Source organism: Anoplopoma fimbria, chromosome 24 (assembly GCF_027596085.1).
Source record: "Anoplopoma fimbria isolate UVic2021 breed Golden Eagle Sablefish chromosome 24, Afim_UVic_2022, whole genome shotgun sequence".
Classification (NCBI taxonomy): domain Eukaryota; kingdom Metazoa; phylum Chordata; class Actinopteri; order Perciformes; family Anoplopomatidae; genus Anoplopoma; species Anoplopoma fimbria.
Genome location: NC_072472.1, coordinates 14,992,878 through 15,007,554, shown reverse-complemented (window position 1 = coordinate 15,007,554; position 14,677 = coordinate 14,992,878). Strand labels below are relative to the sequence as shown.

At 40.1% G+C, this 14,677-nt stretch overlaps 1 protein-coding gene across 1 annotated transcript; it reads right to left on the bottom strand.

Moving 5' to 3' along the window:
• Positions 1–531: 531 nt before the first annotated feature.
• On the bottom strand, positions 532–11,270 carry LOC129113481 (clathrin interactor 1-like). The gene is made up of 12 exons (XM_054625804.1): positions 11,127–11,270; positions 7,339–7,443; positions 6,995–7,091; positions 6,307–6,415; positions 5,725–5,919; positions 4,863–5,031; positions 4,311–4,527; positions 4,137–4,218; positions 3,984–4,061; positions 3,223–3,539; positions 2,686–2,860; positions 532–2,456 (listed from the first exon to the last, which is right to left on the bottom strand). The coding sequence occupies exons 1-12, from the start codon at positions 11,165–11,167 to the stop codon at positions 2,074–2,076; spliced, it is 1,968 nt and encodes a 655-aa protein (XP_054481779.1). The 5' UTR covers positions 11,168–11,270; the 3' UTR covers positions 532–2,073.
• Positions 11,271–14,677: the final 3,407 nt, after the last annotated feature.

Below are 14,677 nucleotides of genomic sequence, written 5' to 3'. Positions count from 1 at the left end.
AATTTCTGTCTTATTAAATTAAGAAAATACCGGAGTCAGCCCCAGAGCATGATACAAAAGCCTGCATTTCAAAAAGATGTAATCTTTAATGTTATAATTTAATTTATTTTCAAATGAAGTACAGAAAATGAAACAAGCTTTACCCCCCCCCCCCCCAAAAAAAAACAACAACCCCAAAACATGGTTCCAGTCAACTAAATTATGCTATTGGTAGCTCCTGTATGAACATAACCTTACAAGTAAACTAACAAAATATTAAACTCATAACTACGGAATCATTCTTCTGAGAGTAACAAAATAAAGATTTGGTCATTTGGAGTGCAGTGCCTCAGGAAATGACAATAGGCTCTGCTTATTTGCACATCAAACTGAGAAAACTATACCCAAACACAGTCATACACACTCATCCACTTTTTTCACACACACACACACACACACACACACACACACACACACACACACACACACACACACACACACACACACACACACACACACACACACACACACACACACACACACACACACACACACACACACACACACACACACACACACACACACACACTTCACTCGAGACCCCCGACACCCTTTAGATTGGTCTCAACTATGGAAATAATTTATTAAAACTCAGCTAACGAAAAAAATGTCCTCCAATGTGTATAATCCATTTGATTATTTTCTGGTAAACAGTTTGTGAGGTGCACCAAGTGACCACCAAGAGAGCTGCAGGCTTATAAATGTTTGCTGGCAAAAAAAATTGAAATGAAAAGGTACACTGCTGGGTTGACCCACACATTTTGAGGCGAGTCACTGCCTTAATCATGGAAGAAGTATAGAGGATTGTAATGTTCAGTCTTGTAGATGGTGACCATCGTTGACCCTCTTTTCCCGAGCCAGTTGGCAAATACTTAACAAAAACAACATTATTTATCTATCAACAGTGTCTGTATGAAAAAGTACAATAGACAGAAGAGATCTATGCAGGTCATAAAGCAATGCTTAGATAAAGTCACATGTCCTACAACATCATGTCTGAAGTGACACAATGTCGGGTGGGCATCAAAAGATACTATCAATGATTAGTATTCAAAATAAAATACTGACTGAACCTTTAATCAGGCATTAATCTGACAGAGGCATCCAAAATGGAAAGTAGAGGAAATTGTCATTATTAACTAACTGACTATTGTGATATATAGAGCCAGACAGTATTTTAGGGACATTTGTTCTGAGCACTTCAAGGTTTCACTCATGTTGTCTTTTAAACATCAATAAAACTGTAGGCATTCTACTTTACACTGAGTTACTGTGAACTGCTTTGAGCCTGATACAAAGAGGAGAGGGGAGGAAAAGGATGTAATATAATTTAGCCACCCTAATATGGCTCAAAAACATACAATTTTGTCCCAAGTAATAGACCCATCCTGCCCTCTGCTGGAAGACCAGAGTATGGATTTAGTATGTACGAACAAGATTTTTAAACTGTTATACTGTTCGCACAAGGAGTTACAGAAAATAATAGAGTCACCCTCTGGCAATAATGTGGCTTAATGTTTGCATTAAAGTTTGGTTGAATTATTTATAACATAATATCTCAGGCTAAAATGCAAAATGAAGGCAGCAATGCCATATTTATTTGAGTTACTCCTTCTGATTGATTCTCTGCAAATTTACAGAAAAAAAAAACCTTTTTGCAATTATTTTTTTTGTAATGAAGGAGGACATACTGTAGTTCTTATATAAAAACAGCTAAAGAGGAGGAGCCTTTCCCCACAGGAAAGTAATGACTTGCGGCTCTGGGTTGACACCTTCCCAGTTCTTCAGGTGTCCTCTGTGTGACATCATTTCACACATCAAATGGGTGAAGGGCAGCAGTGGGCACTCCCCCCCTACGTCCAAGATCATGTCAACAGACTGGGATGGTGAAGGATCACTGGTGCCAGCTCACCAAAGACAGCAGAAGCAGAGAGAGAAACATGCAAGGTTGTCTTCAAGTTCATCAGTCCTCTGGTTCACACTCTCAAAATGTCAGACATGCTCACACTCACACTCGCACACATTTGCACTCCTTCATTTCCCAAAGCTGCCAAAGTTAGCGAAGGCATCCTGTTTGGGTGGAACCACAGCTGGGGTGATGGAGTGTGCTAGGCCCGCCCCCATTCCTGGCACTCCAATGCCAGCCATACCACCCATCATCACAGGAGTGGCCATGCCCATATTCATGCTTATGTTCATTCCCATCATGCCTTGGTTGACAGGAATTCCCCCCATCCCCATGGTCCCTGTGGCCATTGAAAGGGGCATACTCGATGCCAAGGGAGCGGGCATGCCCATCGTCGTTGCATTGCTTGCCATCATGGAATTGGCTGTTGGTCCGCAGGGTGTAACGTGGGGCGGAGAGCTGAGGTTCAGTCCTCCGAAGTTCTGGGTCAACAGGTTAACCGGAGGTACTCCTGCACAGACACATGTGGACAGGGAGGAGTTAGTCCACCCTGTTCAACCACTGGGGTTGTTCAGATAGTTACACTGACCAGTCTAATCTAAAGAGCGTACACATAAAAAGTTTACTAGATACGCAGCAGGAGATGGATGGATGAATGGATTGACCAAGTTTTTAATATATAGGAAATTAAATGAATATGAGATAATACTGAAAATGAATAACAGTATGGAACATAATACCTTGTTGCTGGATGATATTGTTGAGTGTGCGCGGTGTCTTAGTGGGGTTGAGGCCTGCTGATAGGAAGTCCAGACTGATGTTAACGGAGGGGTCGGACCAGGTTGACCCTAATGATCCTGGACCTCCAACACCAACCTTCTGCTGTTGTCCTGCAGATGTCATTCCTCCCAAGCTCTAAAGGGAATTACAAATATTTTACAAAAATAAATAAGTTTTTCCTGACATATACAAAAAAACAAAACATACTGAAAGCAATTGATCTTGGTCACTTTATTGTAGATGTTCACAATAAACAAACAATACATTGTATCTAGTTTAATCTCATCTACCTACCTAGCCCACCCTCCCACCCGATGGACTTACACCACTAATTTAGAGGTTCCTTTCGGCACTATTTGGACTATTAACTGGACCATTTAATACACACTAGAAGCCTCTAAGTTATTCTTTCAGTGGAATTCATTTTCTTCAACATTTTCAGATTTTCATACAGTTTGAGACAAATTAGACCTCCATGTGAAATACACCCTACCTACCTGTTGGGAGCGAGAAAGGGGCATGGTTGGCATCGCAACAGAAGCTCCTGGCGTTGCACCTCCCAGAGAGAAAGTCATGCTCTGAGAGGCACTCAGTGTTGTATGTGGATTGGTTAGTTGATGGTTCCCTCCACCCATCAGGTCAAAGAGCTCGGCAGAAGGTGGGGCAGTATTAGAGGCTGGGGCTGTGGTTGACTGGACGCTGCCAAACAGATCAGTGACGGGCTTTGAGGGACCAGAGCTAGACGAAACTGGTGTATTGGCCGAGAAAGCATTCCAATCCCCAAATTCTCCGTTCCCATTGGATGGTGCAGCAGCTGGCCACAAGAGAGTTGTGATATGTTAAGTTGTGATTGTAACATTCATCTTGGATTTTGACATGAACTGCCCAACTCCTTCAATGTGTCCTAAACCTACACTCATATTCTACAAATCCAAAACATAAATAATCTAAATACATTCAAATTGCTTTTTTCACTGTGGACTTTCACACTCAGTAAAAGGTTTGCCCAGTTAGTACAATCAGTGGAACCCTGGTGTGAACAAACTATCATACCAAAACTGCTTCAAAAGGAGGGTCTTGGTCCAAGCGTGCTCTGGTACGATGTGTTTGTGGTATTCAAACAAGACCAAACACAGGAGAGCGAAGATAAAACAATGTATTATTTCCCCCCTTTCTGGACCAAATTGACCGAACTACAAGCTTCAAAGCACCCTCAGATTACAACAGGAAGAGCTGAGAGAGGCAAAAACAAGTTTACCAGTGGAAGTCGGGAGGCTGGCCGAGGCTGCGGGAGAGGAGAAGTCAGCAAAGCCACCAATGAGGTCTGAACTGCCGCCTGGATGGAAGGACACATACATTAACCTTCTTGGCCTTCTTTCATTTCTTTGTGTGTGTAATAGTTTGTAATTACCTGTTGCAGTGCTCTGATTGGATAAAGGGTCAATCACTAGCAGGTCAGCTAGACCGCTACTGGATGACTGCCTGACTGATGACTAAAGATAGAAATAGAAAGACAAGGTGATTAAAAGTGAACTCTTGAAAATGTACACGAAATTTGGAAAAGCGCGAGTGTTTGTGTCAGTACCTTCTCCTCCGGGCTCTTGTCTCCAGTGTAGTGAGCAGCAGCACCGAGGTCCAAAGTCTTGCTGCTTGCTGCTCCGCTGCGTTTCCGTGTGGTGGTGGTGGTGGTTTCTGTTGCTTGTGTGATTTGGATGCTCTTTGTTGTGACAGTTTCCTCCTCATCTTTGAACTCAAGGGTTTCCTGCCTACCGTTTCTCGATGCTCTGTCCTCCTCGTTGTCACTATGGCAACCAGACACGAAGAACTTATGAAAAGAAGCACCACTCGGTTCCTTTGCAATTATTGTATGTCTGTGTGTGTTCGTTTATGTAATGGATAATCCAAGACGTAATGGTTTAAATAATTTAAACACAAAAAGGCCTCTGATGTGCAGCAGGTGGGTGATTGTTTTGATATTTGATATATAACACCACTGCTACCAACCAAATAAGCATGTAGTTACTTCAGTATACACCCTAAAATCATTTTAAAACAAGCATTCATTCAGGCAATTTAGAAACATACATGAGTATAATGTAATATGTAAAAACTGTGCATGAGGACATTGTAAGTTTACCTGAGTCTGTCGGGCGAGTCATCTCGTTCCTTCTTTCTGAACTTGTTGAGTGTGTCGTCGATGGTGCTGCCTATCTTGTCACTGATCTCTCCAAGCTTTTCACTAAAGGGGAAAGCCCCTTTGCTCTTATCCCAGTCCTCATCCCACTTACTACGATCCATCTCATTTGCTGGAGGGAATAACAAGGAAAAGGAGAGAGAGAGAGAGAGAGAGAGAGAGAGAGAGAGAGAGAGAGAGAGAGAGAGAGAGAAAGAGCATGACTTTTGCACTTCAGCAGTTTCACAGGCATCCACCAATTGACATGTACAGCCTTTAATAAGCTCCTAATTTTCCCTGAACAATGTTGTGTAAAAATTCCGATCTATAAAAAATAAAAGACACTGAAACAATAAAATGAAAATTGCTGCTAAAAAAAGTTCTAAAATTCTTGAGTACTTTTTTGGTCACTCCTACACAATACAAAAAAACAACAGAATTACAGCAAATCCTCACATTGTAGAATTTGGACCTTGAAAATGTTTTGTATTTTGATTTATACCTCTTTTAAATAATATCCTCACACACCACACTTCTAATTTGAGGATGTTGTTTCATATACTTGAAGTTATTTTGGGGGCTCCTGTGATGTGTGCCATTTTTTAGACATGTATAAACTTAGTGATTAATCAACTAATCAATAAAGAAATGTTATAAATCCCTTATTATTACAGGAAATTTATGTTTGATTCAAAAAGGCTCACACTTGCTTAACATGTTATCCTTCCTCTAATACATTTTAATTCCTCTGGGTTTGGATAGGGGAAGCTATTATTAGCATTTTATCTGACTTTAGCTGTCAAAGGAGATGTAATAAATTACTTACAGTTCTTAATGCATTCTCCTCCTCCTTCTCCTCCTCCTCCTCCACCCATACTGCTGGAGGAGACTCCAATGTATTTATCTTTGTTCTTCTTGGCTTTCTTCCTCTCGTCTCTCAGTCGGTCATCGTCCTGGACAAACTCCACCATCTCTTTCACCTTCTGACGCACATTGATGCCCTGATCTTTACCGTTCTCATCTGGTCAGAAGAAGAAAAACACACACACATACAGAAAGTCAAACATGAGACATTTGTAAATAGTAACTTTGATGACATTCTGACCTTTCATCCAGTGTCCCCCACCCTTTTTAAAGGCAAGGTGTGTTTAAATCCATGACATTTGCAGAGATGTTCATTGTCCAGAGAGGATCAGTCATAAAAAGTTTGGTTACCTTTGAACTTTCCTCTAAAACCATCAACAGGTCAAAATGAAGTTTTGTACACAAGAATGATCCCCAGAAGATGAACACATTCTATTTTGGACACTCAGTGATCTTTCTGATAGCGTCTTTTTTGCACACAAATTTATATAAAAGTAAAGAAGAAGAAGAAAAAGAACTAGCTCATTTTTATTTAGAGACTCACCGATGAAGTGGTAGTTTTCTAGAGATCGCAGGTCGTAGATGTGTTCTCTGGCACTGGTGACGACCCTTTCAGACCCATTCCTGATCAGATAGGCCAGCAGAAGTAAAGCCTGGAAAAGGGAGGTTAAAGAGAGATAGTAAGAGATGGAGTAAGAGACGTGATAAGAGACCATGCAGGGGACGTAACGTGAACCACTCAGCAAGGATGAATCTTTCATTAAAAGAATTTGAAGTCAGTTCTGCTTTATTCAACTGTACCTAGTCCTAAACTCATGGCTCTCGCATTATTTATAATCTTTGCATTTAAGTCTCATGAATATGTGGGTAAGATTCGAGAATGTAGTTGGGATGCACTGCTCTGATCTTTGCACTATACATATACAGGATTCACATATACAAATATATATATATACACTCTATATATAAAATAATTATTGTATCTAAGATAAAAAGAGATAAAACCAGAGAATCAATAAATCTCAAAAGATTTGATCCACCCAGTCGTGTAAACACTGGAACCCATGTCGGTGTCTGACTGCAGGAATGAAGAAACCCTGGCACTCAGCTTTCCTAAATCCTGATAAAACGATACAGAACTGAGCTGCACAGTACAACCCGACACATTTACAACACAAGCACACACACCTGGGAATAAACCAACTAACCCGCCAACCAGATTGGAACCATACCTTGTAGACTCGTCTCCAGTTTTTCTTGTTGTCCTTTAGCATCCTGGTCCACAGCATGTTCATCACCTCTGGGAACTGCTCATACATAAAAGTAGATCTACACACACAAACAGAAAGGAGAAATATTATTGTGCTGGGAAAACCCATAAAGGTAATCCAACGCATAATCAGGTCAAATGACCGGAGCCTTACTTTTCTTCTGAACAGAACTCTTTTTTCTTCTAAATAAAACACCTTGTGTCTAATAACACAACACAGTTTACCTGCTACCTTGCAAATAATTCGCATGTATTTGCATACACATACTGAAACCGTGTGTACGTGTGTACGTGTGTTCGACATACTTGGCTATTTCTCCCATTAGCTGACCGGAGGGTCCCCAGGGGTCGTCATTGGTGGCCTCTCTCACCTTGGACTCGATTTCTGAGTAGTTCATCACCACATTAGTGCTGTGGACACAAACATATATTTCCTTCATGATTACTCCAATAAAATATCTGAATTACCATCAATATTTAAATTATGTTAAAGGGGAAACAACATGGCTTCACTTTCTGGTCATTCTGTTCAATTATTGTGAACACAGAGCTTTTCATTGTCAGTCTTTCAGTCGGTCAGCTTTGCTGGTTATCAGCAAATGTTCTGTGCTTATTCAACTTCACACTCTACTCGTCCTATTTCCAGAGGTCAGGCAGACCGAAATACAGACAATCAGAAACACACATATTGATATATTTACACAGTTGAACACACACAAATTCAATGAGGGAGACTCTTAAATGACAAACAATCCCTCTGGCTAGCAGAGCGTCATTATCATATCTAACTTCTACACTCTACACAACACAGATGTCTCCCTACTGCTACACATGGCAACACCTCACTCACTAAAGCTGACAATAATAACGAATAGCTACATTCATACAGGTGTTATAATACACAGGTAAATCAAGTAAGAACAGGTGAATCTCAGCTCACTGAATAATGAAGGACCGCTTTCTGAAAGCCTTTGTCTTGAGCACTGCACTTCAAAGGACAAGCATGTGTGTGTGTATGTCTACACACAAGCATAGTGTGCAAAAAAACATTCACAGGACACAAAGGGTGATGAGTCAGTGTGTGCATGAGATTGAGGTGAGCATGGTGTGTATATCCATCTCTCTGTGTGTGTGTGTGTGTGTGTGTGTGTGTGTGTGTGTGTGTGTGTGTGTGTGTGTGTGTGTGTGTGTGTGTGTGTGTGTGTGTGTGTAACCAAGCAGGCCAACACAGCCCAAACTTCCCTTCAGCAAGGTCTGCTCCCTGCACTCTTTGTTTTTGGGGGCTTACCAGCTGCTCTTTGTTCACCTGTGAGTGTGTGTTGCATTTTTTGATGGGTATGGCTTGTTCTACAGACTCCTGGCAAAAAGCAAAGCCAATGCACTGTAACGTGAACAAATCTCTCTCTGCCACAACCGTATCTACTACTACTTCAGCCTGTCATTCCTCCCTCCTTCTAAAAAAATATTTTTCACTTCATTTTCTATCCATTTTTATCTCCTGCTCCTCGCGTCTGCCATTCTCACATTCCTATCATTACTCTTTTATTCCAAACCAGCTTTTTTTCTTGGTCTCTCCCTTCTCTGAGCTCTCCCAGCCACCCAGCAAAAGAAAACAAGAGGCATCTTCAGTACAGAAGCTGCCTTTGACTGTGTTATGGTCAGCCGATATGACTGACACAGACAGCGAGAGCACCATAATAGCGTGACTCTTAATCTGTAGGAAAAGCAAGGCCACTGCTGCCAGCTCTGAGGTAGATCAATAATAGAGTGTATTCATCATGCCCAGCCAGGCACAACCAACAGCTGAAGAGAGCGGGTGTCTATTACTCCATCTAAAGCTTTGTTTAGCTCCCGTCTGTGCTACTTCTGTGCAGTATATTCACTCGTCCTATCTCCTTTCTTCAGTCTATTCACTCATCTTTCCTTCATGCAACTTTCTTCTATCTACTCACTCTTTATTCCTTCTCACATTTACAATATAATTGGTCCTTTAAAGAGCGGAGCCAATAGCAGAGCCAACGGGAAACTGTAGGGAATGTAGTGTCTCAAACTGTTTTTATGTCAGCAATCCTACTGTGACTTTTTTTCTCACAATGCTTTATTTTATAAGGATGAAAATGTTAATGTTGAAAATAAAGATGTATGTAAGTATGTTATACTAATAATAAAAAACAGGATTTGTGCTAAATGTATGTAAGAGTTCATCAGCATCCCTAAAATTAAAAGATGCTTTTGGCATGCTGTACCCTCCTTGTCATTGGGCAGTTTGTTTCCACACAATATGCATCTAAAAGTAGCCTCCATTTAACCTTGTTTGCACGGTTGTTGTCAAAATGCAAATGCACATTAATAACCGAAAGGGAGCTGAAACCTTTAAGTTGTAATTATGCAACTCATACATTAAAACACAGTACTAGATCAAGATAAATAAATATATACAAACATATTAAGAAACACAGCAACACTGTAAAAATAATGGGATGGTAGCTAGCAAGTATATTTTGTCTTAAAAAATACACTCTTATCATACCAATACAATCAATGCCTTTACAAAGCTTGTCAGTTTCAGTTGAAACTTAACTGAAACTACAGTACACAGTATGTTTATTACTGAGGTTGTAGTTAGTGTTGGTGTGGTACCGGTCTGCGTTAGATTAAACTTTTAAAAAAATATTCTTCCCCCCTCATGCAAAACATAAGAAACACAACTAAATATAATGCAGTCCAGTTCAACACCACTGCAAGCTACAACCCCAAGTAATACATAAATAAATAAATGAATATCTCTCCGACAGTGTAAATCATTCATTTACTCATTTCATATCTGGTAAAGATATATATCAGGAGATAGCATGTTCTCTGGTAATTCAATAAATATATAATCTATATTAACCACATGGTAAAGACTATTTTTGTAGTATTGAGTAATGAGTATTTTTTCTCAATTAATCAAGAACTTTAGTGCAAAATGATACGATTTTTAGGAGATTTGAGTTAGTATGTACTTTTAAAATGAATTCACACAACGTAATTGTGTGTCACGATATCTCGATATATGATTTTGTGAAAGAGGATAATGTATCGTCTTGAATTAGTGCCAGTCTTTTTCTGTGTAAGTAGGCATAGAGCAACAAACGTAGTCAACTTCCCTATACGTGTACATATACATAGCCAATAAAGGTGATTCTGGTTATTGTTACTCTTTGAAACATATGATGACATCTTCCTTTGTATAGCTACTTAAAACTGATTTGATTTTATAATAAAAGCTGTTTACTTGGTTATTAAATAAAAAAGGACCAGTTCCAAGAAACAGGTGAACTTGGCCTATTCATCTCCACAAACGAAGCTGTTGTTCTCCCTCCTCCTCCTGTAACAGCATAATGACTATTATCTGCACACTATAATTACAACAATAGATGTCACAAAGAAGCATGCGTGCTCTAGCGCTCAGATAAACAACACTCAGTAGAAGGACTGTTGTATTAACTACAGCAGGATGATCTGTTATGCATATCAGCTTTGTTGTCTTAGTGGGACGGGGCCACGGGCTTCTTTGAGACATGCACGGTCGCTAATTGGCAGGAAAAGCACCATCCACAAACAACTATCTGGCCTTTTAGCTTTCCATCATTAATGCTGAGCTTTCTACTTGGGATAGGATGTCAAGTGGATGCATGGCAGAGGAAGCAGGCATGGCAGAGGGTGGGACAGGGCGTGATCCTGCAGCAGCACCCTCAGATACAGCACACAGAGCCGACATGGGCTTAGCACTGCTAGCGGGATTAGCTGCCTGCAGATCTGTGGTTGTGGGTCGTAAATATCTGAATTAACAGCGTGCAGTGTCGCGGTCTCCCTGCTCAGTGTGGACGCGTGGCGGACGTGTACGTGGGGCAGAAACCACCGCAGAGCACACGTCTCTATTTACGCCGCAAAGGTTGGAGGTTGGCAGCTCGCCAGCTAGCCTGAGCTAACAGCTGAGGGGCTATCGTCGTGACGTCACGGCCCGTGTCCGCTGCTGATGCTGCCGGGCTAAAGCCGCCTAGCTAGCGTTAGCCGGTTAGCATAGCATCCACCTGCTCCTCGGTACTCACGCTTTGTCCACCAGCTCTCTGACTTTCCACATGTTCAGCATCTCCGCACGGAACCGCGGGCTGGCCGCCTCGATGCTGCGTCGCCCCCGTGTCTCTAGGCCCCTGAAGACAGATGAGGTGTCCGGTTACCGACGACAACCCCCCTACTCCTCTGTTAGCTCCCGTAGTACAGCGGCCGCTGCGGTTAACGGATCGAACCCCAGTTGCTACGGAAACGTCGTTCTCTGTCTACGTCACGGGAGCGTCGAGATGTCCCCTCGCTCGCGCACTGTATCGTAGGTATCATGTGCGGATTCACGCGAAGCGCATTGAGGAAGGAACTATGAGGCAACGGAGATCAAACCATCGATGTCTGCATGGACGTGCCTTGCTCAAGGACACTCCAGCACGGTGTATATGTAGAGTTTGTCTCCATGATGCTCTAAAATCTGAATCATTTATGATTTAAGTTTTCACCCTTCAGGAAATAATAAAATGACGTTTCAGGTCACTATGTCTTAAAAAAATGTTGTGAGCTTCCCTTTAAACCCCACTTTGTGTAACTTTATTTTAAGTCGTATTTCACTAACAGCTGCTGATTTTAATCCCAAATAGGTTGATCATGAATGTGTTATTCACATAAGATAAACGTGTATTATAAGATGTGTCAGTGTATGAAATAAAAAGGGTATAGTTAAAACGAGTATAGGCCAAAATGAATAAGGATGAGAAGAAGGCAAAGGAGAGAAAAGATAAGAAATACATTTTACACAGTAGGAAAATACCGCCCTCCATTGGCAACATTTGAGTATTGCAAGTGGGCTTAAAGATATATATATATGAAGGCTATTATATTCAGATCTCGAGTAAAGATAGCAGATTTCATATAATTTTTATTATTTATTCAAAGTAATGGCTGTTTTGAATCTCTATTTATTTGAATAAGTGATTACACTGGAAAACACTGTTTGCTAAACTGCACAGTTTACACTACATGTGGATGGATCTATCAAAATACACATTTATTTATGCACACACAATTATGTTGGTTCCACGTTGGCCATTTACAATATCTAAATCCTGTCAGGGATTATTCTTTGAACTGTGATGAATTGTGAAGTGACGGATTTAAATTCATCCTGAGGCTGTAAGTAGATGTGTGCCCACTCAGATTATTTGGTTCAATGCACAATCTGCTCAAGAGTTAGGGCAGATTATGTCAAAGCACCAATAACAGGACTGTCTGATACAACAACAACAAAAATATCAGTTGAATTCAAAACTGGACAGTACAAAACATACTTAGCTAATGCATTGTTTATGATGATTTAATGCATAAATGTATGTTAGATGTATCATGAATTTCTGTTGTTCCCTATTAAAACATCCATGAAAAAAAGGAATCCATAATAAATCTTACAACCATGTATGAAAATATATTTATAAAATCTGTGGGCAACTGTAACGCTCAATTCCTCCAATCAGAAACAGGCTACAGTGATGAAATGTACTCTTTATTTTCTCAGTAGTATTCTACATATCCCAAGGAAAAATTAGGAGAATCATTTCACCTCAGCAGATGTTTTCACCCCCCAAAAAATATTTAAGGTATGAAAGTTACATTTTGGATGTGCAGTGTTTCTTTTGCTGTCTAAAGTTTAGATGACTGCAAATTTAAACTATCATACATTTTATCTCTAGGTTACTGGTTACAAATGATCAACTGATGGTAAAATAGGTGTTGCTAGCTAGCATATAAGATTTACCATATCTGAAAGATGAGCCATATGGCGCATTGTAAACACCTTGTTTGTCTGTGTTGACATCCCTTTCTGATAGAAAATGAACATATTTCACTAAATTAAAATGCAAATTAGATCTCACAAAGAACATGGTTAACACGGGCCTGAATGTTAAAGAAAAGCCGAACCTTTATAATATACGTAATAATAATAATCACTGATGACCTGGACAATAAGAAGGTAAACATATAACGTGCAGGGGCCTAAGTGATTTTTATTCCACTCACCTGCTCAGCAACCACAGAGGTCTGTTTACCCTGTTCTCTGTTGCCATGACAGCTTTAATAACAGTGGATGAGTTTGGTGATATAGCTTCACTCTGGCACAATCGTTGCATTGATGTGTTGGTGGCCACACAGGAAGTGACGGCACATGCAGCTGTTAGCTACCTTTTACTTCCTCTAACAACAATTAACAATGAACAATACAAGCATTTTTTGAGTAATCTGTTAAATCTCTTTGTTGTGTATGACATGATAGGATCAATACGTGTCTTAAGAGGAAGAATCCTGCTTCTCTAGGCTATTAAATGGAAAAGGTGATTAAAGTGATCTACGTCTGGCTCCAGAGTTTCAATAAAATTGTGTGTGCGTGTGTTGGCTTGTGCAGGGATGACGGTTATATACATATTATTGTGTAAAAAGTAACATTAACATGTAACAGTCACTTGCATCACTGAAGGTTGGCAAAGATGGCTGATGGAAGTCGTACCAAACAACCACATCTTGCTTTGAGAATTTGCCAGTAAGAGCAGCCGACTCACATAAATAATGTAACGTTTTAGAGTAAAATGTGTTAAATACCATTTAAGAGTTTATTTGTATACACTATTAAAGGTAGGTGCTGGGGAAATGACTAATCCAGCAAAATGTGTCCAAAGTTATAGTTAACAAAAATGAACAGGGTCAAAAGCACCAGCCTTTAAGATAAATATAGGCCATTGTAGAATTCTATAGGTCAAGTTTCTAAAAAACTTAGTTTGCTCAAAATGTAAATGCATGATAGGAGGGTTTTCTAGTCTTGTGATTGTTCATTAGTGTCTTCAGCATCTCATCAGCTAATGCTGCCAGCCTGAGTGTGTTCTTGGCCCATCCTCTGAGTCAACCACAGCTTGTATTATTGATATGTTGGCTCAGTTATTTAGGTCCCCAATCTGGTCTAGAACAAAGTAGAATAATGGAACAGAATAACGTTGCGTGTCAGAGTGATCATCATCTCCAGGAAAACCTCATCGTCTGTTGTTTGATTGTTTCTTTCATTCTTTCTTTGTGGGAGTGTCCTTGATCTTATTGAAGGTTTGGAGTTGTTTTTTACTTTCTATTATAATGGGACTGTTATTAACTGTGAGTTAGGCATGGTTCTGGGTTTGAATCTACTTAAATAGAGTATTTTTCACATATGTAATAGCAAGAAAAACTAATAATTAACTATCTTACATATGTTATTGCCACATAAATGTGTTCACCATATTTAAGTGTTTCCTTTTCACTGAGGGTTTGTAATTCATTAAAACTGTTTTACTTTTGAATTAAAAGTGACACGGACAAATAACCTTTGAGATAGTGAACACAGCGGGGGTGTTTAAAGATGGGGCAACTCATGCATATGTCTGAATAAAAAAGAGAAAGTTATCTCTCTTCCCCACCAATCCTCCAGAGTATTCATACATCTTGAAGTCATGTATTTATACTTAGTGGGCTGAATAAGTGTATCTTTTTGACGACGGGCATCCTCTGTCCTCTGTCATTCTAGTGTGATAACCAGGTTGCC